A 26,851-nucleotide genomic window follows, 5' to 3' on the forward strand; every position below is an offset into this window, starting at 1 on the left:
AAATGAAAATGTTAAAGTAAATAATAATAATAATAATAATAATAATGAATAAACAGTAGAGTTTTAAATGAAAGAAAATTTACAGCAGTATTTATGCATGCAATTATTTAGGGAAAAAAAAACGTAATCAGAGAAAATCAGGTTTAGACTTTGTAAAAATATAATGAAATTGGTATTGGCTAAAAACACTGCAGTTGGTGCATCTTTAATTCTTAAATTTTAATGAATATTTTTGTTATACAAATCTCGGCAACTATTTATGTAAATGATAGTGTGTTACTTGTGAATGAACAACTTAAATATAAATGTATGTGTGACTCAGATTGTGCAGATCACTCGTCTAGCAGATCTGGATAATCCTCTGGAGATGATCTACTTTGTGGAAGGTGCTAACGGTGAAAGGCTTCCCGCCGTCACCACCGCAAACCTGCTCAACAGCCTGGACATGCAGCATGCCGCCATATTGCTGGGATATCGCATCCAGGGAATCCTGGCGCAGCGTAAGTTAACATTCTGCAAACACCATCTTACACCACTACTTTGCCACGCTCTGTATTCAGTGCAGAAAGTCTCTGAAATTATTAGAGCCAGTTTACTGACCTTGCCTCATTCCTCACTGCCAGTTGGCTGTGGTATCTGAAAGCTAAATAATTACGTTTTCCACGCCATAGACATCAAAAAGGGTATAATGAACGTGTCCTTTTCAGATCTCGGCCTCTTTATCTGGCAGCGCTTATGCTGGTGGAGTTATAGCCATTTGACCAACAGCACAAAAATCTTCGGTCATTAGCCTTAATGAAGCTATTTCCTATTGTGGAACAGTAAAGTATCAGGAGGCCTGAGGCTGTCCCGTCTGCCTATCAGCAGCATCTCACTCAAGGACAAGTTCCCAAGCCTTGGGACATCATCACAAAGCAGCCTTACAGAAATCCAGATGTAGATTCAGATTTAAATAACAAGCACGATTTAACTGTCGAGCAGGCCACAGGGTGACATTTTTAGCTCGAACTTTGTACACGAGCGAAGGGCCAGTACCTAAGGGTTTTCGAAAAGTTTTGTGCAATTTTTTCTATTTGTTCACAGATTAGTAAAACTGCAATTTACTTTAGAACTGATGTAGACGTCATATCATTATCCCTTTTTTTTCTAGTTGATTAGTTGGAATTTTTTTTTTTACTTCTCCTTCTCTGTGTGTGTCAAATCATTACACAATTTTTATCGCAGCATTATGAGAGCAACCAGCATTATGAGATAAAAATGCTTCTTAGATTTCTGGTATGTAGGAGTGGTCGTTTATAACAGTTTACCCATGACAGGGAAAGTAATTAGTGGAGACATGGCAATGCAGGAAATAACGGCATGTCTTGGAAAAGCTTTTACGTTATGTATTGACACCAAGCTTGGCAAATACACTCATCAGCCGTATTGTTTGAAACAATACTATTAAGAGCATCGAGGTTTGGGGTTCAATTGGCACATGGGCCTTAAGCTCTGTGTCTAAGCAGAGGTAAGTTCAGGTCTTGCTTACCTCTTGCTTATGCACCTTGTGTTGCGCTGGGTTTCTGTCATGGCCAGCATTGATGTTCCCGTGGGATCAGAGTGGATGGTCTAGCCTTTGGTCCCCAGTGAAATTTGGGTGACCATGATCCTGTCACCAGTTGTTGCTGGTGTATAGTTGGTGGTCAGTGTTGGTGATCAGTGTTGGTGATCAGTGTTGTTCACCTTACCTGTAAGTGGTTTTAATGTTATGGGTGAAGGTAACAACCAAGCTACAAGTTCATTTGCAACTTAGGAAACAGTCATTTCATCTGCGGCCTGATGATCCTGATTAGCGGAGTACTAAGGCAGCTCAGTGGTTGAGGCATTGGACTACAGTTCAGAAGATCCCAGGTTCAAACCTCACGACCACCAAGTTGTTCAGTCATTCCCAATCTGTTAGTGTGTGTGTGTGTGTGTGTGTTTCAAGTATTTCAAGTTTCAAGTATGCTTTATTGTCACTTCAACCATATACAGTTAGTACACAGTGAAACGAAACAACGTTCCTCCAGGACCAAGGTGCTACATGCAACATAAACTTACAACATAAATTAACAGAAAAGCTAAACTAGCTAACTAAGAGGCCTAGTTAGCTGGCTAGCAAAGACAAGACAGATAGTCCTAACATAAATTACAACATAAATTAACGAAAACTAACTAAAACTAACTAAGGAAGACTATCTACAGGTTTTACAAACAACATAAAGTGCACATGCAAATGTGCAAACGAGCAACAACAAAGTGACAGTGCGACAACGACATATCAGAACATAAAATATGGTGTTTAGGTAGTAAACATAGCAGCAAGAATTGAGGAATTTGTCCTACAAGCCCTGCCCAAATAACCCGCCCTCACCCTCTGTTATTCCTGCTGTTATACCCCTATCTCACCTCTGCGGTTCGACTACCTAATCACAGCAGCAAAACCCGCGGTAGATAGGGCTATTAGTAGTTACTCGATTATGAGCCAAATTTCGCTGAGTGATGATGGTAGAATAATTATAAAGGTCTTGACTAAAATAACATGCATGAAGAATCACAAAGGACTTTTTATTTTCTGCAGTGGAAAGTACTCTAACTAGTTACTTTTATCAGAAATTAACGCTGTAATGTAATGGATTACTTTTTATTGTCAGTAATTGTGTAATATAATTAGTTACATTAAAAAGTAACGCCCCCCAACACTGTGTATAATGCAATAAAAATGTAAGTCAATCTGGATAAGGGTGTCTCCTAAATGTAAATGATTTGCCTTTAAAGTGTCTAGGCTATAGAGTCGCAATCAAAAGACCTTTTATTCTAATTAATTGTTTTTTTTTGTTTAGTGATTTATTTTCTATTTTATTCTATTCTTAAACAATACTGGAGATTTCAGAGCGGTGAAATAACATATGGAATTAGATAATGAAGTAACAGCAGCAACAATCAGTTGTTATTTTAAGATATGAAGGTCAGCTGTTCTGGAATAGTTCTTGCAAAAACAGTTTTGTCAAGTGCCGGTGCATTATCAAGCAGCGTGCTAAAACTGGCTTTCAAGAAGACCATCCCAGGAATGCAAGACCAAAACTCACCTCTGCTGCAGAGTTACCAGCCTTAACAATCACCAATTAACAGCACCTCAGATTAGAGCTGTTAAGGGTTTACAGAGCATAAGTAGTTTTATAGCATGTTTTACAATGTAAAAAGAAATAAAAATAAGACCATGAATTTAGAAGGTGTGTCCAAACTTTTTACTTAAAATACACATTCTATGAAACAAGAGCTGATGGTTCCAATCACTCATGTTTTAGAGGGGTGCAGCCAAAAATTGCTTGTCCACTTTATCACTGCTTTCATTATGTGCTTTTTCTCTTTGTATTTGCTAAGGATAAACATATAGTATGTATTATACAATAAGTGGTGATGTATATTTACAGGAATATAAATTGCACTGTTTGTGTCTCGTGTGTTCAGCTGTGGAGAAGCAGGCATTGCCGTCCGAGACGGAGAACACGAACACATGGATCATAGTAGGCGTGGTGGTGCCCGTGCTGGTGGTGATGATCATCATAAGCATCCTGTACTGGAAACTGTGCCGCACGGACAAGCTGGAGTTTCAGCCAGACACAATGAGCGCTGTCCAACAGAGGCAGAAGGTAAGAGAGAAAAGTCTGCTCCGATCATGTCCACTCGGACATGTTTGGAGCAACAGAAAAATCGCACAGATGGAAAAGCATTTGTTTTCACCCTCGTCTGTCTCGTCTCTCGAGCTGCGTCGCTCAAAGAACAGAGTTAATCAGCTACTGGGCTCCTGAGTGTCTCTGCTCTGTCTGCTTGCTGCTTATCTCATCTCAGTGGGACTGATTTGGTTCTCAGTGCCACTCCAATCTCACTTTTGTATACAGGACTATAAAGGAATGTGATGTCATGACGCAGTACTTTAGGTTAGTCCACAGGGTCAAACTGTTTTTTAGATGGTGAGCTAACCTACATAGTCGCTTTATTGTTGTATTATAATCTAAAGACAGCAACCATTATGAAAACGCAAAGACTTGAAGCTTATTTAATACTTGAACAGATACTTATGTTTACTTGTAACACAACAGAACAAATATTGATAAAAGTGTCACGGAGCGTAATCATGACACTACAACTTTATAATATTAGGTTGCACACATGAGTTTAAACTGCTAAAGTATGATATTACAGCTTACCTTTAGACTTGTGCAATGGGATTGACACTCAAACTAAATGCTAGAGATTAGTTTATCCTAGAAATGTAAAAAGCACATTCAAGGCATTACTCCACTCCGTTTGGGAGAGTGAATAGATACACGGTGTCAATAAGACTAATTTTATGCATTCTGCTGTTGCTTGACATCACTCTGGGGTTATACCAGGACAAATCTAAAGTTTGTCCTGGTATAACCCCTGTACCTTCGATTCACTTTCAAGCATGACAGGTCTGAAAAATCTTTCACAGTATGTTATAGCTTATAAACATAAATCCGACCATATATAAAGGTGGAACAATCTGATAATGGAGTCTGATTTAATTTTATTGATTCCCAATCCCTATTTTTCCCTTGGACTCTGAGGTCATATCTGAATTAAAATGCTCAGCCTGTGCAGGTTCTCTGGTGTTCCAGATCATCTTCTAAAGCCCAGACTGGTGAGAAAGTTTGAGCCAGTGCTAGACTATCTAAAATAATCTAGTATACTAAGTCTCCAACTTACGAACAATTTCCATTCTGGGAGCATGTTTTTAAGTCAGATTTGTTCGTAAGTCTGACAAAGTGAGTCTTGTACACCTTCGACTTAAATATACAGTGTAAAGCATGAAAAAAAAAACCACACAGGTTTGGTGTCTTGGTTTAGCATTATACTCTCGCATAACTGCGCCTCCAAACCGTGACGGGAATTCTAGTGACACATCAGGGTCAGCTGACCTCATTTAAAAGGGAGCTCGGGGAAGATGTTGAGGGGTGAACAACGGTATAAGGTGTTTACTGCCCGCTTGCCTGGAACCATTTCGGTACCTCCCGTTCTGCCTTTCTCTACCCTGGGAGTATCTGTGAAAGTCCAGGACTTGTATTGTATTTACTTTTAGAACAAATCGAACAGAATGAACAATTAAAAAGCTGTCAGTATGCATAATATCAAACTGACCCATTTCTGGTTTTATCTGATTCCATCGTGAGTTAATGGAAATGGTAATATACAGCAAAGAAAAAAATGCTGTACAGGAAGGTTGCCTTTAATAAATAAATAAGTCTACAAAGCCTAGTAAACAGTAATTAATGAAACAAAGTTAGTACATTATTTGGTGTGATAATGCTTTGAGGACCCTTTAGTGTACAATGTGTGTGGTTTTATAAGGGAATTAGCAACATTTTAGCTAAATTTTACCTTTCTGTAATTTTAATATTGTCGATTACTGATGTTAGAAAATCAGAAATGCTTTTAAACTTATTTAAAAATAAAGTCATAAAATTATAATAAGTTTGTACTAAAACATACTGGGTGCGTAACACATTTGATCAGTATTGTATATAAGCTTCTGCACAGCTTCTGTGTTTTTTACTCTGTGTTGTTCTGTGCCATGACTTGAACTGCATTTCACACACAGATCTGTTATTTCCTAACCCTGTATTTACATTAGTGAGCACTCATGGTGCTTCTACTTTGACTCATGTGGGTGTATAGTGCCTGCTGCCATTGTTGCTTTTGGAAGTAAACTGTTCGGCTTTTATTTAGTTTGGAGGAGGAAGGATTAAAGTCAGTCTTCTGAGTGGTGCAATAGAAAATATGTTGATCTCGTACGGAGTTTAAAACATAACTGAACAAAAGCTGAGCAAAGCTGATTGTGAACTTTGGGAAAGGTGCTGTATTCTGTCCTAAAGCTGTGAATTTAATTTATTTTTTAATTCAGAATCAATTGATTCTTTATTAAATGATTAAGGTAAATGCATTAAATGATCTAAAATTTATTAATTTCTTGCAAATACTTACATCATATCACTTTTTTTAGTTAAAAGTAGAATAAGTAAAAGTAGTGGTACAATACCGGCACATACTGGCCTTGAGTGTTGAGCAGAATATTGGCAGGAAAAAAAGATGATTGATTTATACAGGTTTACCATTTTAACAATCAACAATAGATACATTATTATAGTATACAATTATACATAAAATTTACTATTATCCTTTTTAATTATTAATTCAATTTAATTTGATTTGTGTATCGATTTTAATAATTGTTATTGTTGCAATAAATTGTATGAAATGTGAGAAAATGTGTATAAATCAAAATGATCAGATTAATTAATATTGTGATACTTACAGAAACGCAATACAAATTGAAATGGAACATAGGTATCGTCATAGTCCCTCTCCATTCCTATTTCTACTGCATGCTGTTATTAGATGACATCATGGTTGCATGTTTTGGGTTTTTGTGTGTTTATTTTTGTGCATCAAACAGTAAACGGAAACTAAGATTAGTCCAAGAAAACCTTTTAAGCAAATTTTTCAGTACAAGAAATCAAATTTGATCCTGTGAGAAATCAATTTGTATACATTGCGCGTTGGTCTTAACTGGGTCCATTGCCACTACTTTCTGTTTTCATGCCCTCCAATTCCTTTTATCTCATTCTCACTTTCTCGTCTTCATCCAGTCGACTACTTCAATACAGAAATCCATACCCTCACTCCAGCGGTTAATGACCCCAGTCAAAAGTAAAAAGCTATTAGTCGTAGAGAGTAGTGAGGATGAGGAGGAAGGTGAAACAGAAGAGGAGCAGGAGGAAAATGAGGAGGAAGAAGAAGAGGAAGAGGAGGAGGTAGATGGTGGTAGCTGTAAAAAAAAATTGGAATTCTCTCCCCCATAGATAACAGTGTGTTTTTTTGTTTTTATTTTTCCCTCCCTGTAGGAACCACGTAGTCATTTGGTTACTAGTCTCTAGTACTTTTCTGTTGGTAAAAAAAAATAATAATAATTATACCCAAACCTTTGTCATGTTTTTTTCCCTCTCAAATCCCAAATCAGAAACCTATCTCTACTGCCACAAATAGTAAGAAACACGATTGTGTAGAAGAGGAAGTAAAGGAAGATGACCATGAAAGAAAAGAAATCAAGGGAAAATTAAAAGAGGGAGTAGAAAAAGCAGAGGAACAAGAAGCTGTAATTTGTTAAGCTGCTGCAGTCAGTGCTGTGGACACTGTAGCTGGCAAACCCTGTGTCCTACACGTGATAAGCAGAAATTTGAAAATTATTCAGAACACCAGATGTGTGCATGTATGAATGCTTCTTTGTTAATCCCTATTCTTTGGAGTGTTCTGCATGTTAACACTGTCCTAGATTCAGTCCCAGTTTTCAAACAGTTTTTTTAATCTGCTCAATAAACATTCGATATATGAAGATAGTCAGCGAATTGTATTGCCCAGATAATATACCATCTAATATATATATATATATATATATATATATATACAAAAGCATTTCAGCTGTTAGGAGGATTTTGGATATTGCATTGTTCGTCTGTCTCTTGAGAAAAACGAGCTGTTGACAATTAAGCTGCATTGTTTGGAGCCATGCTTGTTCTGCTCATCTGGTGCTTTATCCAGCCACAGACAGGCATGCAGACAGACCTACTCTCTATTCGGTCTGTGCTCTTTTAAGCGTGGCTCATCTGACTTTTTTCACTATGACTATTTCATTCTGGTTTCAGGATTTTTTGTCATACATACACATCTTGTAACAATCCCTAGATCAGGTCCTGAATAGATTTATTTTTTCTAGAGTTTTTTTTTCTCCCAGCCCTCTCAGGCCCCACAGTCTCTTTCACTCCTTCTTTTATGTCTTTGCATTATCTGTTATTTCCATCCACGCACACTAATTCCTCTCTTCCTCCTTCCTTCCCTCCCTACCTCCCTCCCCTTTTTCAGCTGCAGACTCCCAGTGTAAAGGGCTTCGACTTTGCCAAACTTCACCTGGGCCAGCACAGTAAGGATGACCTCAGGGTAATCCAGGAACCTCTACCGGCACCAGCGCCTGCTAAAGACCCAAGTGCCAACGAGAACACCGAAGCCTCCACACCTAAATCCAAAGGCTCGTCCACGAAGGCCTCTCGTAACAGCCAGCACAGGAGGGGACAGTAAGCACCCGCGTTTAAATGATCAGATAGTGGAATCGAACACGCTGTAATGAGACGTACACGCGGTCTGTGAGGCAGTCATGTACATCCCGTTTAGAGAACTTCTTCAAACTCGTATTAAAATAACACGTTTGTCAATTTTATAAAAGAGCTTCTATCGATATTGAGGTTTCCCTAAATCAATAAAGGTCTTTTTAAAAGCGTCTTCTATCTAGCCCACAGATCAATAGCTCATGCATCAGAGTAATGGCATGAGGCAGAGGACTGGGCCTGTTCACTTACCGCACAGATCATCTGGCATCACAAATCACAGACAACTGACAAACACGGTTTATATCATGACTTACGTTATAAAAAGACTAAAATAGACTTAGATAGAATAAACTAATAGATAACGTTGACATTTTGTCAATTGTGTTGTACATTGTAATTAAATAAGTAATCCTAAGCTTCTGTGTTAACCAGGTGGACATAAGCGATTGCCTTTATAATAGATAAAAAAGAATTATGGCATTGTGTAGCTTGTGTAGCAGATATTATGTCTGTTTTACAAAAAAAAAAAAGTTTTTCTGCGTTTTAAATTAGTTTAAACTCATCCTAAACCTACCATTATTTGATACTATTTTTTTTTTCCCATCATAGTCAATGAGACTCCAGTTGAATGTGTGCATTCTGATTAGCTACCTCATCAATGAGGCACTTAAGTTTAGCTAATACTGAACCTATTCTCCTCAGTAATGAGTGCTGAAGGGTGTAATTTCTATATTCTACACTTCATATATAATATATACTTATATAAAAAGCTGTAGGTGTGGAATTACCCAGTAAATACATGCTTTTTCCGCCCTCTAAGCTAACCTGATATTATGGAGCTAATGCTTCGGCTCACTCTAGTAAAACTGGATCGATGTTCAATATTCACTCGATGTTCAAAGTTTCTTACCATAGTATAAACCATACTGAAAGAAAAATGGCCTGACAGTACTCATTCACATTTTATAAGCGTAATGTGCCAAACTTATCATTAGTGTGTTTTTTAAAAAACGACAAAGGAAAGTACAGAATTTTTTGTTTTAACAGAATATATGCAGTTTTTTTTATTGTCTTAAAAATAAGTTGCTAATTTAATTAAAAGCAGCAAACATATTTTGCTTAGTTTATATTATACTAAAGTAACTTAAGACTGGTATTTTTATTTGTTTATTGCAACATAAAATGCCCATTGTCAGTAAGTGTTATATAATATTATAAGTGCTGCAGAAAATAAAATTATTCTCCAGATCAGCAGTACTCCATAGTATACTCATAGATCAATACATATTTACCCTTGTGTTTTGTTGTAAAAATCATTAGAATATGCAAAGTGGCATATTTTCAACCATACTCATGCAATAGACAAGGTGCTGCTAAATTACAAAGCGCTTGGCCACTCCGTAGTACACTCATGGAAATTACTAACCGAATGTCTTGTGTTGTACGAGAAATAAATAACCAAACATTTTATCATTTTATCATTTTACCTTTTTGCCACCAAGCCTGGAAAGAATTCTAGGGAAAACATTGACCTAAACTGTTTTACATAACAGTTTTACATACTGCTCCAGATTTTACATACTGCTCCAGATTTTACATACTGCTCTTAGATTTAGAGGGTGCTTTCTCCAGAGTGCATGTTTCACCTCAGGCACACTTCAGTTTGTTTTAATAATGAGAATTAGGAATCATTTACCTGTAATTTTGTTCAAGCAAATGCAGCAACTTGGTTTTTCATTATTACTACATCATTACTGAATTGCCGTTTAATTAATTTAAATAGTTAATAATAAATCAAATAGTTCAAATCAACATTCATTTGTTAGTATGGACAAATGTCTGCATCATTAAACATTAGAAATTATTTTCAAAGGCTCTGAGATTTATTATTATTATTAAAGACATAATAATTAGTGTACATTTAAAGCAGCTTCGCACAGTTCAGTTGAACATTAATTATTTACGAATAAACTGTTATAATTATTGTGGTGCTAAACAGATGTTCCTCATAAGCTATATACAGTATGTTATGGCAGAATTGTTCTGCATGTACAGTGGTGTGAAAAACTATTTGCCCCCTTCCTGATTTCTTATTCTTTTGCATGTTTGTCACACTTAAATGTTTCTGATCATCAAACACATTTAACTATTAGTCAAAGATAACACAAGTAAACACAAAATGCAGTTTTTAAATGATGGTTTTTATTATTTAGGGAGAAAAAAAATCCAAACTTACATGGCCCTGTGTGAAAAAGTAATTGCCCCCTGAACCTAATAACTGATTGGGCCACCCTTAGCAGCAATAACTGCAATCAAGTGTTTGTGATAACTTGCAACGAGTCTTTTACAGAGCTCTGGAGGAATTTTGGCCCAGTCATCTTTGCAGAATTGTTGTAATTCAGCTTTATTTGAGGGTTTTCTAGCATGAACCGCCTTTTTAAGGTCATGCCACAACATCTCAATAGGATTCAGGTTAGGACTTTGACTGGGCCACTCCAAAGTCTTCATTTTGTTTTTCTTCAGCCATTCAGAGGTGGATTTGCTGGTGTGTTTTGGGTCATTGTCCTGCTGCAGCACCCAAGATCGCTTCAGCTTGAGTTGACGAACAGATGGCCGGACATTCTCCTTCAGGATTTTTTGGTAGACAGTAGAATTCATGGTTCCATCTATCACAGCAAGCCATCCAGGTCCTGAAGCAGCAAAACAACCCCAGACCATCACACTACCACCCCCATATTTTACTGTTGGTATGGTGTTCTTTTTCTGAAATGCTGTGTTACTTTTACGCCAGATGTAACGGGACACGCACCTTCCAAAAAGTTCAACTTTTGTCTCGTCGGTCCACAAGGTATTTTCCCAAAAGTCTTGGCAATCATTGAGATGTTTTTTAGCAAAATTGAGACGAGCCTTGATGTTCTTTTTGCTTAAGTGGTTTGCGCCTTGGAAATCTGCCATGCAGGCCGTTTTTGCCCAGTCTCTTTCTTTTGGTGGAGTCGTGAACACTGACCTTAATTGAGGCAAGTGAGGCCTGCAGTTCTTTAGTTGTTGTCCTGGGGTCTTTTGTGGCCTCTCGGATGAGTTGTCTCTGCGCTCTTGGGGTAATTTTGGTCGGCTGGCCACTCCTGGGAAGGTTCACCACTGTTCCATGTTTTTGCCATTTGTGGATGATGGCTCTCACTGTGGTTCACTGGAGTCCCAAGGCTTTGGAAATGGCTTTATAACCTTTACCAGCCTGATAGATCTCAATTACTTTTGTTCTCATTTTTTTCTGAATTTCTTTGGATCTTGGCATAATGTCTAGCTTTTGAGGTGCTTTTGGTCTACTTCTCTGTGTCAGGTAGCTCCTATTTAAGTGATTTTTTGATTGAAACAGGTGTGGCAGTAATCAGGCCTGGGGGTGACTACAGAAATTGAACTTTTAACTGTGATAAACCACAGTTAAGTTATTTTTTAACAAGGGGGGGCAATTACTTTTTCACACAGGGCCATGTAGATTTGGAGTTTTTTTTCTCCCTTAATAACATAATCTTCATTTAAAAACTGCATTTTGTGTTCAATTATGTTATCTTTGACTAATAGTTAACGGTTTTTGATGAGCAGAAACATTTAAGTGTGACAAACATGCAAAAGAATAAGAAATCAGGAAGGGGGCAAATAGTTTTTCACACCACTGTATAATGCATTTGGCAATAGAAATTAAATGATCAGTAGTATATGTTTCCCAATTATTTATCAGCCATAAATCCGTGCTCATGACAGGCCTAGCAGCCCATTTAATCTTTCACCATATAAATTAAGATTGTTCTCAGTTCACATTACTATTAAAGTTTTTTGGTCAGTGCTCTGCCTGTGACTTACTTCCTTGCTATGGTTTACATAGTTTTTTTTTTTCTTTCCTCAGGATTTCTCCTTCCGATGGCGATTCTCTGGGAAGCGAGCCGTTCAGCGAGAGGGAGTCTCCGAAGGCAAACACGAAACTGTCCAGTGATCCCAAGCAACAGCGTAAGATGGCTCCTAACGGATTAAACGGCAAGATACGGCACTGTTCCACTTCCCATGCTAGTATAGCTCTGTTAGTTTATCATGGTTGCGTGTATAGTAAAAAAAAAAAGATTGGGGCCTCCGAGTGGCGCAGTGGTAAAGTGCTCGCTCTATCACCGAAGATTGCTGGTTCGATTCCCGGGTGATGCTGTAACCTCTTGCAGCCGGAGGTCTAGAGAGAGCTGATTGGCCGAGCTCTTTCAGAGGGGAGGGATGAGAGGTACTTAGTGCTCCCACATTAATGACGGCTTTACAGCCAATCAGGGGCGTCTGTGAGCTCACAGGAGGAGCGGATAGCGCTGTCCCCTGAGTGTGTTACAATACGCCGCCCCCAACAGTGCGTGAGCAAGCAGCGCGAAAAGATGCGGTCGGCTGGCGTCACATGGTTTGAAGGAAAAACGTGATAGTCTTCGGCCCTCCCGGCTAAGTGGTAGTAGTAGCCTTAATGTGGGAGCCCCCTAGTGACGGGGAGGAATTGGACACAACCAAATTAGAGAGAAAATCCGAAAAAATAATAATAAAAATAAGAGACTAAAAGATGGATCTTAAAAAGAAATATAGACAAGCATGAGATTGAATTGCATTGTAGGAAATAAATCTTTCATTTAATCTAATTATATTTCTTTGTCCTGATGATGGCTAAATGGGTTGAGATGCAAATCTCTCTCGAGACTTTCATGTCACATGCCCCCCCCCCCCCACTACCCCCCCACCCCTTTTCCAGTCAGCCGGTGCCAGTTAATCCAGGATCAGTGTTGAGGAATGAGCTGAGCAAGCCCTTCTGCCTCTCCTTATGCCTGAAATCTGACCAAATCAGCCTGAACAGTGTCTTTCGTTAGTGTTAAGTGTCAGACTTTCACTCAGTCTCACACAGCTTCAAATGACTCAACAAGTGAAATCCAGCTGTTTCTACATTCCGTCTTTTTAATATTTACAAAATTAGGGACTTAACTAAGCTATTTGTATATCTGACTTTTTCACACTCTTTCATTTGTTGGCTCTCAGGAAGAAATAAGATTGGTAAGAGCATCTCTCATCCATTACATAGCGCTAGAGGAGTTTATATAGCTGTGTGTCACATTCATCCTGTTTTAAATTTTTGTATTGATCTTTTATTTATGTATCTTTATTTAGGCATGAGGTCATAGTTATAGAATTAGTAACCTTATTCAATTCCTTCTTTGTGATCTGTCCATCTCCTCACGAATCATTTCCTCAACCTACAGTACTGTATATGCCAGATTCCCGAAAGTCAGGTTGCAACAAAAGTTACAGCAAACAGTGCCCCCTGCTGGAGAGGAAAGATATGACAGTCAGAAGGAAGTGGATGTGAAGAATCAGTGTGCTCACATTGTAAAAGCACGTTATTTTATTATTTACCGCTTTTGATATGACGGCATTAGAATAATGCTTTGTATTATTTAGGTCCTCCTCCACTGAACAGCGCAGACGAGCAGGTATCATCAGCCTCCATTTTTGAGCATGTGGACCGGATGTCCCGCTCAGCCGACGGCGCCAACAAGCGCTTATCTAGCAAGATCCAGCTGATCGCCATGCAGCCTATGCCTGTGCTGCCCTTACCCTGCCCTGCGACCGACGCCAAGGCTGCCGACAACGCCAAGATGAACAAGGAGGTACCTCAAAACACTCTTCCACTTGCAATTAACCAGCTGGGGAATTGGGGAATTGAGATTTTTACAGCTCCAAATTTAAGTAGAGCAGTTGGTACCCAGTAAAAATTTCGAGTCTGTAAAATGTCCAAAAGGCCGTCAAGACTGGACGTCCTGTGACCAGCCGAATCAGGTAGAATGTGTTGGATCAGAAGACGTCCAACTTAATTTTTTTTTCAGGAGCAATTTTAGAAGACATCTTTTAATGGATGTCTTCTGATATAACACATGGTACGTCATTCTACTAGACACAGGACGTCCAGTTATGGTCACGGGTGATCCAGTGTTGAAGTCTCTTGAGCATACAATGTTTCTCGGGTTTCCATTTGCACGAGGGAGAATAAAAAATTATCAGGCTGTAGAATTTATTTTAATGAATTTTTAGAGAAGACAAATACATAAATCTCTTTGCTTTTCAATAAACGTTGTAGATCTGTCGATAGGCTTTCGTATTCCCTCATTGGAAAATGTTTTAGGCTGAGCTGCTAGTCAGAAAGCATTGTTGCGCTCAATCTTTCATCACAGCTTTCAGCGGACCAAAGTGCGATAGAGCGAGATCAGGACTATAGAGAAGACGCTGTAACACAGACAGAAGCGTGTCGTCATGCAGGATCACAACGCCCTTGGATAGCAGTCCTCTGCATTTACTGTAAATAAAGTTTAGGCTTCAGCTCTTTAATAAGCATCTTACTGTAACTAGCCTTGTTGATCCCTTTTTGCTCGCACTGCAGTTAAAAATTAACTGTTGTAACACGTTCACACCTCCACAGCAGTGACAAGGGAGACAGCCTCGAACAGAAGTTGCTTATAAGACCGGAAGTTTGATCGGATCAGGATAATTTTTGACTTACCCTCGTAGCTTAGGAAACATTTTTACTTACTTTAATCTAAAAAAAAAGAGTAGCAGACTGACGTTCCCATAAACCAGTCGATCAGTTAAGAGAGAATTCATCCAGACATGTAAATTTTTCCCATATGTTTACACACTGAGGAAAACATTTTGTAAGAGATTCTTCTTCTGCCCTTTAACTTTACCACTTACCAAAGACCGTATGGCAAAAATCATTTCACACATAACATTAACAAAAAACGTAACAGGAGACTTTGCCAGAAGTGTAAATAGTTATAGCTCCCTCTCTCTCTCTCCCTCTCTCTCTCTTTCCCTCTCTCTCTCTCCCTCTCTCTCACTCTCTCTTCCTCTGTCTCGCTCTCTCTCTCTTTCTCTCTTTCTCTCTGTGCTCTGTTTCCTTCTTCTCTTCCACACACAGATCCAGGTCGCTCTCAGGCAGAAGTCCGAGATCGAGCACCATCGCAATAAGATCCGTCTCAGGGCTAAGAGGAAGGGCCATTACGACTTCCCCGCCATGGACGATCTCATGGACAGCTTGGGGGACGCTAAAGAGCAGGACCACGTCTACCAGAAGGCTCAGATGCAGATTGATAAGATCCTGGACCCGGACAGCCGTGTACCCCCACTATACACCGAGCCCAAGAAAAGGTTGGGAAGATGTAGGGTGTGTTATATTTGTTTACATGTTTGGAAATACTGTTTGGAGACTCATTAAGTGGAATTGTGTATGTGTGTGTGTGTGTCAGTGGCAGAGAAAAGCGTTCTCCTAAGCAGAGAAAGAAGCAGCAGATAAATGGAGATCTGACAGACGCAGACAGAGACAGACTAATCACTAACGACAGTGACGGCACATACAAGAAATACCCAGGAGTCAACAATGTAGCATACGTGGTACGAGCATCGGTTCATGGCGTTAACAATCACACAGCCATTTAAACAGCTTCAATCATATGAACCGTGTAAAAAATTATTTTCTTTCCAGTCGGATCCTGACCAAGGTCCTGATCCTCAAAGTCCATCCCCGACCGACGACGTCTTTCTGAGCTCATCGTCGCCCCCAGGAGGCCACATCGCCCCTCCTCCACCCTACCTGCCCCCTCAGCCCTCTATAGAGGAGGCTCGGCAGCAAATGCACTCACTTCTTGACGACGCTTTTGCCCTGGTGTCTCCCACTTCACAAGCCACTAATGCAGGCATCACACTTCCTGGGTTGGGGGTCCGAAGCGAAAACACAGCACTTTCCAGCCCTCCTTCACGTGGCCCACGACCCTCTGGGCCTTCATACCCTGCGCTCAGCCCCTTCTCCGGGGTAAGATTTTTACTTTTACTTTTTACTGTGGGGACCTGACATGTCAGACAAAAACTATTTCTTTTTTTCTTTCAAGATTGTGTTGAACCTTTTTTTTTTTTCCAATGTCATAACTTTAATTAAAGTACATGAACATGAACAAGGGTTTCAGCATCTTTCAAACTAATTATAAAGATTTAGAGCTCAATTCACAAATATGTTTGACTAAAGAACTCATTAAACTGTTCTATAATAATGCATGTCAGATGTGTTTTTAAATGCCCTATTATTACCCATAAACCCAAAAAAACATTTCTCAGTACAGGAAAAACACATTGCATTCGTGGTGCCATTGCAAAAAATGACAACGGGTGTTCAAGTCAAAACCGGGACTTTTGATTGTGTAGAATGACAGTACATAGTTATGGAAGTAAAACTACCATTATTTCTCTATATATACCCTCTTGAGACCTGAATGTCCTCATATTAGGACATGATATTTTCTCCCAATCACATTGTCTTTACTTGTACAATCCTTATATAAGGATCATTGTGTAATGACCTTTTGCCAAACTTACCTCTGTTTAGAGACACTGATTTACAGATTTACAGGTTTACAGTTATAAGGTGCTAATAAACCAACTAAAGAAATTACAGTGTAGACAACAGTAGAGTCTGGGTCTCAGGAGGATACACTAATCCCAGCATTTTCCTCTCACTTGAATACCATCAAGGTATAAAGATTTCTCGCTACACCATATGTGGCAATAACTTCTTGCGAAATTCTTGTAATGTGCAAGTGGTGTCGGTGAACGATTGTGTTTATAGTCCCGATAGACAGATGCACCTCTTCCATGAGTCGGCCGCAAGTTATCTGTTGATTTTTAAGGATCAAGCGTTTCCACTTCCCGAATGTTGACGATAACGACTGCAGTGGACTTCGAGCCACCTCAGCCAGGATCGGCATTGACGGACTTCTTTAAATCGTTTGCACCAGCATTCAAATGTTTTGCTGCAGCTACAGTAAGAGTCTCATCATCGTAGTGTGCTCGTAGTGTTTCTCATTCGTGAGAAATTTTATCACAAGTCCCGGTTTGACTTGAACACCCTTTGTAACGTGGACACCTTTTTTTTAACCAGCTACCTTAAGCTTGAGTAGATACAAGTCCAGTTCTACAATAGTGAACTTAATAAATAGGGTTAGCAACAAGCTCGCCAGATTAGCTAATTATATAAGTGATTCCTCTTTACATTGATGATTAGCTTCTTAAATGACATTTAGCATAAAGCCAAGAATGTTATTAACAAATTTAGATGTAGATGAGTGCTTTACACGTTACACAGTTTAAGAAACTTGAAGGACTTGTCAAGCAGAAATTCCAGGTTAAGAGGAGTTTTCTGTGGCTTTTACTGGTTGTTGGCAAAGAATTGACACTTCCAGCCTCATCTCAAATCCAACATTAGTGATTAATATTCCTTTAGCTTTCTAAAGGGGAGCATTTCTTTTTAGCCTGAAACTGCATTAGATAAATTGCTCTCTGAAGTGAAAGGAGTGCTAACGGTGCTTTTATTTGAATTAGGTTAATGCTTGATCTTTATTACATCCTGTTTTTTAAAAGCTCTGTGTGAGCCAAGTGTTAATAACTAAAGCTGATTAATTGCAGTCGAACAAGGTCATGTGATCAGAAGGGTTCTTCCACATATCCCTGTAATACATAAAGTATAAACTAAATAATTCTCAGTCTATAACCATAATATAGGACGTATTTCCGTAAAGATTTGTTTTAAATTAGGCAACACTTCCATCTGGTGTCTGTGGGTAGAGAGAACGGGAGACTGGCATTTTCTCTTGACCTTCTTTGTCTTTATACATGTTATTTTGCAACAAGGCAACCAATCATGTGTCACATCCTGGTCTAACTGGACAAAAAGTGTGATGTTAAATGTATAATTGTGTATATTTTCAGAGATATTCTGACTTAGGCCTGCCGCCTCCAACAGTACAAGGCTTAATGCACAGGTGAGCTGCAGTATTTTACACTATTTGCAAATGTGTTGTTTTTTTTTTTTGCATGCAGAGAAGATCTAATAGTGTGGTTCATTCGTTGAGATTCATATTCCCAAAATATAGTGAAATGGACTCCCGGCTGAGGAGGTTTATGATTAAACATTATTATTTTATGAGCACATCATTTATGAAATCCAGTTCCAGCAGATAAAAGCGTTGTGGTTTGATATCACTGTCAGATCTTTTGTAGTCTCTCTCTCTCTCTCTCTCACACACACACACACACACACACATACACGTCATAGTTAATAATTCATGTGCAGGACATTTTTATTTTAGATTTGTCCAAATTCCCACAAGAAATATTAGTCATATATTTCTCAACTCCAGTGTCCTTACACAGCCAACACGTACATCCTTGCAACTGAATCAGACCAGTTACCAAGACGTTACTGAATTAATTTGTGTGTGCCAGAAGTGTGTGTGTGTGGTCTTGTTTACACAATGTTCACACACCGATATTCTTTACCCACCTAAATGTCCTAGGCCGGGTTTGGGATGTAGTTACCCTCAAGGTGAAGGAGTTGGTGGAGAGCAGCTGCAGTCTGAGGGGCTCTACAACAGCAGAGGGGGCTATGTGGATGAACCGCCTTCTTCTGCCAGGCCTCGGCCAGTAGGGGGCACAACAGGTACATGCTACACATAGAAAGAAGGGCCTGTGAGTAAGTAGAGAAGATGGCAAAGTTGGAAATTAAACCACATGTAATGAATTAGCTTTGTTCTTAGTTATGGTGTTCTCATATTGGAAACAGTTTAACATTTTATCATTTTTTTTTTTTTCAAATTAGGAAAAGAGAAACTTGTTCACAATTAAAAACTATAAATTACAAATCATTGCCACAGGATAGATCTCAATTTTATGTACAACAGTGTTGAACATGCAAACAATTTTGTCTTTAACAATTAAATAGCTAAACTAGTTATAGCTAGTTTTGGCTAAACTGCATGATAAATTAATTGATACAGCTTTTTTTTTTTGTGATGGCAGGGAATTTCTAATGTCAGAGAGTGTAATCAGTGTAATCATTTAATCTGAACAGTACCATGGTCCAACACGCCTATTAGAATATCGAGTTATACTAGCCAGTTCAACTATTTGATATCATCAGACTGCTGGTGTGATTACATTTCTGTGCTTAAAGCGGCATGCAGCAAATGACCACCCTGAGGTTGAATCCCAAACACTCAAGTATTGTATGTAAGTAACAGTGATCGGACATAAGCAGCGATTTTGTCTGTGTATTCTTTGCCTGCTGCCCGCTTATCATCATTTCAGATCGAGGTGACTAAACCGTGACTGGCGTTTGACTTCCAGCAGTGTGCACAGTTGCGTGTAAAGTACTGTTTCAGTATCGTACAGTTTGAACTTGTGACATGTTGTAACTTTCATAATCACCTTTTGAGACTGGGGCAGTGTGAGCAGGTTGTCGTATGGCATGATGTCTTTAAAAGTCTATGCCCAGCTTTAACATCACCTTCTGAAAAAAATGTTTGATTATCTTTTCTGTAATATGATTTTAATCTAGTATCACGCCTGTATTTTACGATTGAGGGCCTGAACTGAAAATTGTCATTAAAATTTTTATTTATTTTTAAAATTAATCAAACTTAGATTTTCTTTAATTTTCTATAAAATTATAAAATGGAAAAAAATTTCATTAATATATCATTAACCTAAGCCATTCTTGCATCGTGTACATACAGTCAGTTTATGATTTTTTTTTTTTTTTTACAAAAACATGTAAATCACCTTCCAATCACCTGAGCATTACTATAAAATTAAAAATATATATATATTTTTGAAAAATGATGATCTTAAAGGTTTGTCAGCCCCAAATCCTAACCTGTGTAGACTGTGTAAAAAGTATTTTCTAATATTTTTGTCTTTAAAATTACATATTTTTGAAAAAAAATGTTTTTTTGATTGACATTTAGAGATTTTTAATGGCCGGCCATCCTGTTTTTATTTCTTGGACATTTTTTGTGCTTTTTTATTTAAGTAATATTTACATAGAATCAAAATTCAATCATGCAATTTTAAGCACAAAACAAGAAAATGTCAAATAAAGTTAGCATTTTGTTCTATTTGTACTCGATATGACACATCCAGGCTCCGGGTTCGATTCCTGCCTCAGGTCTGTGTGCATGTTCTCTCCGTTCTTGGTGGGTTTCCTCCAGGTGCTCCGGTTTACGCCCACAGTCCGAAGACATGCAGATTAGGTTAGGTGGTGTTCTCAAATTGCCTGTGGTGTGCCCCGAATGTGTGCCCTGTGATGGATTGCCACCCTGTCCAGAGTGAACCCTGTCTTGCACCCAAAGTTTACTGGGATACACTCGAGGCTTCCTGTGACCCTGTACAGGATAAGCAGTACAGAAGATGAATTGAATGAATGAATTAAATTAAGTGGAAATTCATATAGAGTTAATCTTAAATTATGTAAAGTGTCCACCATAGACACTTAGACAAAGTCTCTGTAACGAAGCAGTCACTTAAGAAATGATAATGTATTAGAGCAAGCACTTCATTATAAAGCTGTGATTTGAATTACGGCCAGGTCTGCTGTCTGATCTGCATCAGGAATTCATCATCCTGCTAACCAATCAATAACATGATATAAAAGTCTTTATAATTATAGTGTATGGGTAGTGTTATAATTATATGGTACACTTGTGTGTGTGTGTTTAGGTGCTCAGCTACACCACATGACACAGGTCGGTCTGTCAGGTCGTGGGATTGAGGCCAGGCAACCTGGTGCCTTAAACTGGGGACCTTATCATGAGGAGGACTTCAGACCTGTGAACAGAGATCCTGTAAGTTCATGTTCTCCTTTTCTTTCTTTCTTTCTTTTCTCTCTGCAAAGCCTGTTCTCTTGCTGACTTTTTCCTTTTTCCTCCTCCTTGCCGTCTTATTGCATTCATGGTCCAGGTTCTCAACTCTTTCGACTACCCCCTCGTCTCTGTGTTCCAGACCCCCAGGAGCGGAATGAGAGAGCCATCCGCCCCCCCTGCCCACCTGGACACAATGGGCCTAGGTTTCTCTCCGTCTGATGAGTCTATTCCCCCCAGCCATTCCTCAGCCTCGCTCATCAAAGCCATCCGCGAGGAGCTGATGCGCCTTTCCCAGAAGCAGACGGCCCCTGCAGGCTACCACAGCTGAGACCTGCTTCCTCCTGTCACGCCGCCAGCAATACTGCACTGTACTTCCTATGGAAGTGTTTTTTTTGAGTAGGAAGCCCAAAGAAGACATGTGCTAGAAAAAAAAAAAAGAGGAACTTTTTGACATGACTACTTTACTGGCAGCCAAAGTTTTACCTGATGTCAGTGCTTAGCAATGTATCTGAGTGAAATGCTTATCACTGAGACCCTTTAACGTTCACATCCTATCCCCCTTTTTAGCACAGCTGGACACACACGCACTGTATCACGGTCGATGAACAACACTGTCTTTGATTCAGTACTTTTTTTTTTAAGTCGTTGTAGTTGTTTTTACACTGAAAGTGTTTACCTTACTTAACTGAGGTGTCATGGCAACCCAGAAGTTGTGGTAGCAATTAACTATCGTACTGTCTTTGCAATGACTGGGTAAGAAGACGCCAGCCTAAGCCTCACCACCACACATTCCTTAAAAACGTCAGAAGTGCTGTCTGTGTGTGGAGTACTGTTTTGTTGTTTTGTTTTGTTTTGTTTTTTCTTCACTACCTTTGCATTATAATGCAAATAATCTTTCACAGTTTTTTTTCACTAAGCATTAACTCGGGTGGACTTTTATCACTGGTAAAGCATAAGGTTTGGACTTTCTTATGTTTTATCAGCAGCTGTTGTTTTACCGTGCACTATTTTTCTAGATTTCTAGTAGCAGTAGTTGTAGTTATACTCTTCCAATAATCTCTTCATCATCTTACCATTGTTTTTTCGTTCCTTTTTTTTTCAGTTTATTTTTAAAGCCCATAAACCACACATTGCCTTCTGCTGTTAAGGAAGCGAGCTCAGAACATATGCATGGACTTCTGATTGTTCCTTCTGAAAGTTGCGTATACAGTAGGTGAGAGTTAGATTAACCAACCACATTTACAGTATTGTCTATGATCTATGTAAGATCTGCATCTTGCATTATGATCCCAGAAACTATTCATGTTCACTATTCACTATGATGGGTATGTTAATATTCTACCAGGTTTGCAAAACATTACAGTTAGGAGAGAATTTGTGTCCAGTGTTTACACCCATAATTCAGGCACATAAACTAACAGATCAGGTTTGAAAATCTGATCTGGACCCACCTTAAGGCCCGATACTGATAGTTAGAATTGTATCTCCTGCAAAGAAAAAAAGGTGTCACGGCAAGATTTAAAAAAAAAAAAAAAAAAATCACTCACCTGGGTCAAGATTTTATTTAAATTTTTTTGTGATTCATTTCTCTGTGGTCCAGTTTTTAGCTTTCTGCGACAACCGCGTTTCAGTTTTCAGCAAACATACAGAATGTTGGGCCACACGTCCCTTTGTAGCACCTTCAAGCACCTTCTTTTCATTGGACAAGTCTCTGGAGGTATATTTGAGAGATGAACACTGATGTTTCAAATATTTTCCCCCTCACTAGATGTTTCGGTGTGATGCTGACAAGCACCGTCAAGGATGTAACTCCCGTAGGTGTTAACTTGTTTTGAGGTCTGGAGACCATAGGTGATGGCTATAGGATATGATTTTCATCAGCTTCGTTCTATTTAATTCATTCTTGTGACCTGTGGAGGTGATCCTGGAGGAGACGACTCAGACCACTTAGAAAAACGTAATATTAATTTGCAACGACTTCCCTATAAGAAGACATGGCAGCATAAAATTAACAACATAAGAGAAGCACATTTATTTTTTTTTGATTCGTCTTAATCAGTATGCTCATTTGCAATATAAGTTGCAGCACCTGTAATAGGAAGAAAAAAACATTTAGAATGCAGTACTGAAGATATGTGTATCGCTTTTTCATTTTCACTTCTGATTGTTATTTAAAACTGAGTTTTGTATCACATTTTTTTTACTGCTAAAATATTCTTAATCATACTTCTAGTTTTTACTAATTTTAATGCGTCATCAGTAACGGAACAGTATTACAAATAAAATTTGTAGTCAAAAACTATATATCGTTATCTCAGAATATCGATTCCATTCATTTGTTTATACACATTCATACCACTTATTCTGTACAGGGTCGCAAGAAGCCTGGAGCCTATTCCAGGAGACTTCACGTATGAGGCAGGGTACACCCTGGACAGGGTGCCAATATTAAAAGGCACACACACACACACTATGGCCAGTTTAGAAACACCAATTTAAGCCTAATCTGCATGTATTTGAACTGTGGGAGGATACCACAGGACCCGGAGGAAACCCACCAAGCACAGACTCGAGGCAGCACTAACGCTTTAACCCTAGAGATGCGAGGGCAGCAGTGCTAACCCCCTATGCCACCGTGCCACCCGGATAGTCCAAATGGAACAAAATGCAAAAGTAATTTGTTTTCAGGAGCAGCGTATTGTCACACTGAAGTTCTGATTAGTGTTACTATTTTTTTTTTTTTTTTTAAACTGACGCAGTGCTTGATATTGTATTTCATTACAATATATCTATTATTCTGAGGGTATTTTTTTCCATTAAGCTGTCATTGATAAACTGACTGAACACTTCACCTTTTGTTGTATTTGAAATCTGTGTATTAGCCGAGTACTGTATCCAGCAGTGTTGAGTCTGAGACAAGCTCAGTCTGAGCTCAGGCTCGGGTACTCAGCATCACCTCCTAGTTTGATCTGTTTTGTGCACGGATATGTGTTCTTGCTTTTCAAAACTTGTACAAATTCTGTGTTACAGTGGCGAAACTGAAGTACTATTTCGTCTGATCAGTTTAGGAAAAAAAAGGTTTATGTTTCTGATTTTTATTTTGTTTGTTTTATTTGTTGAAGTTTCCTGCCTTGTGTTTTTGCTCAGCTGTTTGTTGCAATAGAACTTTCTTTATCTGTAATTAAATTTTCTTATTTAAATAAAATGTTTCATTTCAGTGTGTTGATTTGAGTGATTTATTGGAGGAGTAAATTATCCTTGATTATATCCTATTTTGTGCAGCATTTAGGACTAACTAGCTTATGACTAGATTAAGATCCAAAAGTTGTGGCAGTAGCAAAAAAAAAACAAAACTTTTGGCATTTTTTTTGTGTAAAAAAATAATAAAATGAATTTGATCGTAGTGGCTCTCAGTATTAGGCATAAAATAATATAAATACAATTTTAGGCAAACAACATATAACTTTGCTATTAACCATAGCTAATAACCATGTTTTTTTTGTTTTGTTTTTTTTTTTAAACAAAAATAAACCTAAAAAGAAAAAAAGTCTGTAACACTAAGTACCTCCCAGGTTTCAGGGGCTTATAGATCTAACTTTAGCAGCAATAACTTAGTAATCGTTTCCTAAAGGACTTTATCAGTCCTTATCAGTAATATTGTTATGATAATATTATATTAATATTCTTGTTTTTCTTTACAACATTGCTTTATTTAATTGCGGGTTTTGTGAATTCACATACGCACAACTATCTTAAGGTCCCACCACAGCATTACATTTGGGTTGAGGCACTGGTTTAATATTTTTCTGTTATGATGTAGAGTTACTTCTTCAGATCATTGTCCTGTTGCATGATCTAATTTCGACCAAGTTTTAGCTGTTGTACAGATGGCCTCACATTTGCCTCTGGAATACTCAGGTATAAAGAGGAGTTCATTGTTGACTTACTGACTGCTTGGTTTCCAGGTCCTGTGGCTGCAAAACAAGCCCAAATTATAATCCCTCCGCCGTGCCTGACAGGGGGTTTGCAGTGTTTCCGATGTAATGCTGTTTTTTTGTCTCTTTGCCAAACGTAGTGCTGGGCATTAAGGCCAAACTCCACTTTGGTCTCATTGTTCCAGAAGTCTTGTGGTTTGTTCAGATGCAGTATTACGAACTCTATTTGTGCTTCTGTGTTCTTTTTAGACAGAAGCACCCAGCAAACAAATCGTACTACTTGTTCAGTCTTCTTCTCATTGTGCTGTAATGGACTTTAACATTTAATGTGCTCAGTGAGACCTGTAGAGACTGAGATGTAGCTCTGTTTGTTTTGGGGTTTTTAGTATTTCTGAGCATTACTCAGACCTGTCTGACCTTAGGGCGAATTTCCTGGAGCATCTAGTCCTGAGAAAATGGCATCTGTCTTAAATGCTTTCTCCTTTTTCTAAAACACTTCAAAAAGCAATACTGTAGCACCAAAGCTTCTCAAGATCTCCTTTTGTTATGACACTAGGATAAGCCACGCCCCATCCACTCACACACAATTATTCACTGAACTCAGAGCCCGTATACTAGTGATGGGAGGTTCTTTGAATCTTCTTCATCAAAAATTCATTTGAAGGAGGAATTCATTTAGTTCATTTTGTTCTTTTGATCAGAAATAAAATAAAATGTTGCATTTTTAATAAAAAAGACCCCCCATACGTCTACCTACACAAGTTTTGGCTGTCGTTTCAGAAATTGAAAAATCACAATGCAGCTAAGGACATATTATGATAAACAGAATGAGTATCTCACCTCTTGTATCTTCTAGTCGGAGTCATTCGTTCTTTTGAATCTATTGCACTGCATAGTGTCTATGGGAGTCACGTGACAAAAGAATGAACAATTCGGAGTAGAAGAGATATTGAGAAAAAAAATGCTCAATTCTGTTTCCTGTACATAACCTACTGAGGTTTTGCGATGAGTTGCTCATGCGCACCCAGTAGAAAATGAACTTATCACTCTTTGAGACTACACATTCTTCTGAGTCACGTTAAAGAGCCGGCGTACCATAAATGCTTTTATCTTAGGAAGCGTGTGTGTACAAATGAGCCATTATTTAAAAAATTAGCCTGTCTTTAGTTATTAACATAATTGCCATTTTTCTGTTAAGTATTGTTTAATATGCTAGTATTCTACTATTTTACTAAAAGAAAGACTAACTTTCTATTATGACATGCTGTGTTTTATGTGTTGCACATAAAAAGTGTGCTTTAGTGTAGTTAACAAGTTCCTCCTAGTAGCACGTAGTGTAGCTAGGGTACTTTAGCTCCAGCTTAGTTTTTTTAAACCACAAGTAGGGCCTGCTGTTATGACATTTTTTGGTCTGCTGAGCAACATACAGTCTTAGCCATGCAGTTAGTTAAAGGCAGCAACACCGTGTGTGCTACTAATAAGCTAATTAATTTAGCTCTAATTCACGATACATGTTTCGCACAAGAGTGCTCTTCACGTCCCTGATCCAGTAGAAACACATTCACAAGACTCAGCTCATGTTTCCGCTGTGCACATATGGTGAGTCCGTGCACTCTCGCTAGAGTGGAAACCCAAGTCCCGTTTACATCGTCAGACAAAAGACTTCATCCATGTTTCATTAGCTCTCTACTCTCTAATTTGTACATAGTGTAGTGATGAATAAATACCAACATTTACATCATTGAAAACTCTCAAGAAGAATGTTTCCTGATCTGTGAATTTTTACATTATATTGCATATTACTGTACACACCTGGCTCTATAAAGTGCCTTTGCTCTTCTCATTAGTGTCATACAGCTATCATGAACATACAGTACTGCAATATAAAGAAATTCCGAGGTTTTTTACATATTATAAAATATGGTTCCCTTAAGTTTTAACATTTTCCTTGTGTGTGTATGTGTTT

The 26,851-nt window shown here is 38.5% G+C and overlaps 1 protein-coding gene across 6 annotated transcripts in view; it reads left to right on the plus strand.

Moving 5' to 3' along the window:
• The window catches only part of si:ch211-1e14.1 (UPF0606 protein KIAA1549), a 70,853-nt gene extending 46,730 nt beyond the window's left edge, over positions 1–24,123 (plus strand). For 2 of the 6 annotated variants that reach the window (XM_053500611.1, XM_053500612.1), the window contains exons 10-21: positions 323–500; positions 3,490–3,671; positions 7,963–8,171; positions 12,106–12,233; positions 13,671–13,879; positions 15,184–15,413; positions 15,512–15,656; positions 15,748–16,074; positions 18,021–18,073; positions 18,608–18,750; positions 20,808–20,932; positions 21,048–24,123. In XM_053500611.1, coding sequence (XP_053356586.1) covers positions 323–500; positions 3,490–3,671; positions 7,963–8,171; positions 12,106–12,233; positions 13,671–13,879; positions 15,184–15,413; positions 15,512–15,656; positions 15,748–16,074; positions 18,021–18,073; positions 18,608–18,750; positions 20,808–20,932; positions 21,048–21,278 — 2,160 coding nt within the window. In that variant the 3' untranslated portion in view covers positions 21,279–24,123. Of the gene's footprint in view, positions 1–322; positions 501–3,489; positions 3,672–7,962; positions 8,172–12,105; positions 12,234–13,250; positions 13,266–13,670; positions 13,880–15,183; positions 15,414–15,511; positions 15,657–15,747; positions 16,075–18,020; positions 18,074–18,607; positions 18,751–20,807; positions 20,933–21,047 lie in introns of all 6 variants that reach the window. The other 4 variants (XR_008360917.1, XM_053500613.1, XM_053500616.1 and 1 more) reach the window with 4 other exon arrangements.
• The last annotated feature ends 2,728 nt before the right edge of the window (positions 24,124–26,851 follow it).

The sequence above is a fragment of the Clarias gariepinus genome, chromosome 7, assembly GCF_024256425.1.
Source record: "Clarias gariepinus isolate MV-2021 ecotype Netherlands chromosome 7, CGAR_prim_01v2, whole genome shotgun sequence".
Taxonomy (NCBI): Eukaryota; Metazoa; Chordata; class Actinopteri; order Siluriformes; family Clariidae; genus Clarias; species Clarias gariepinus.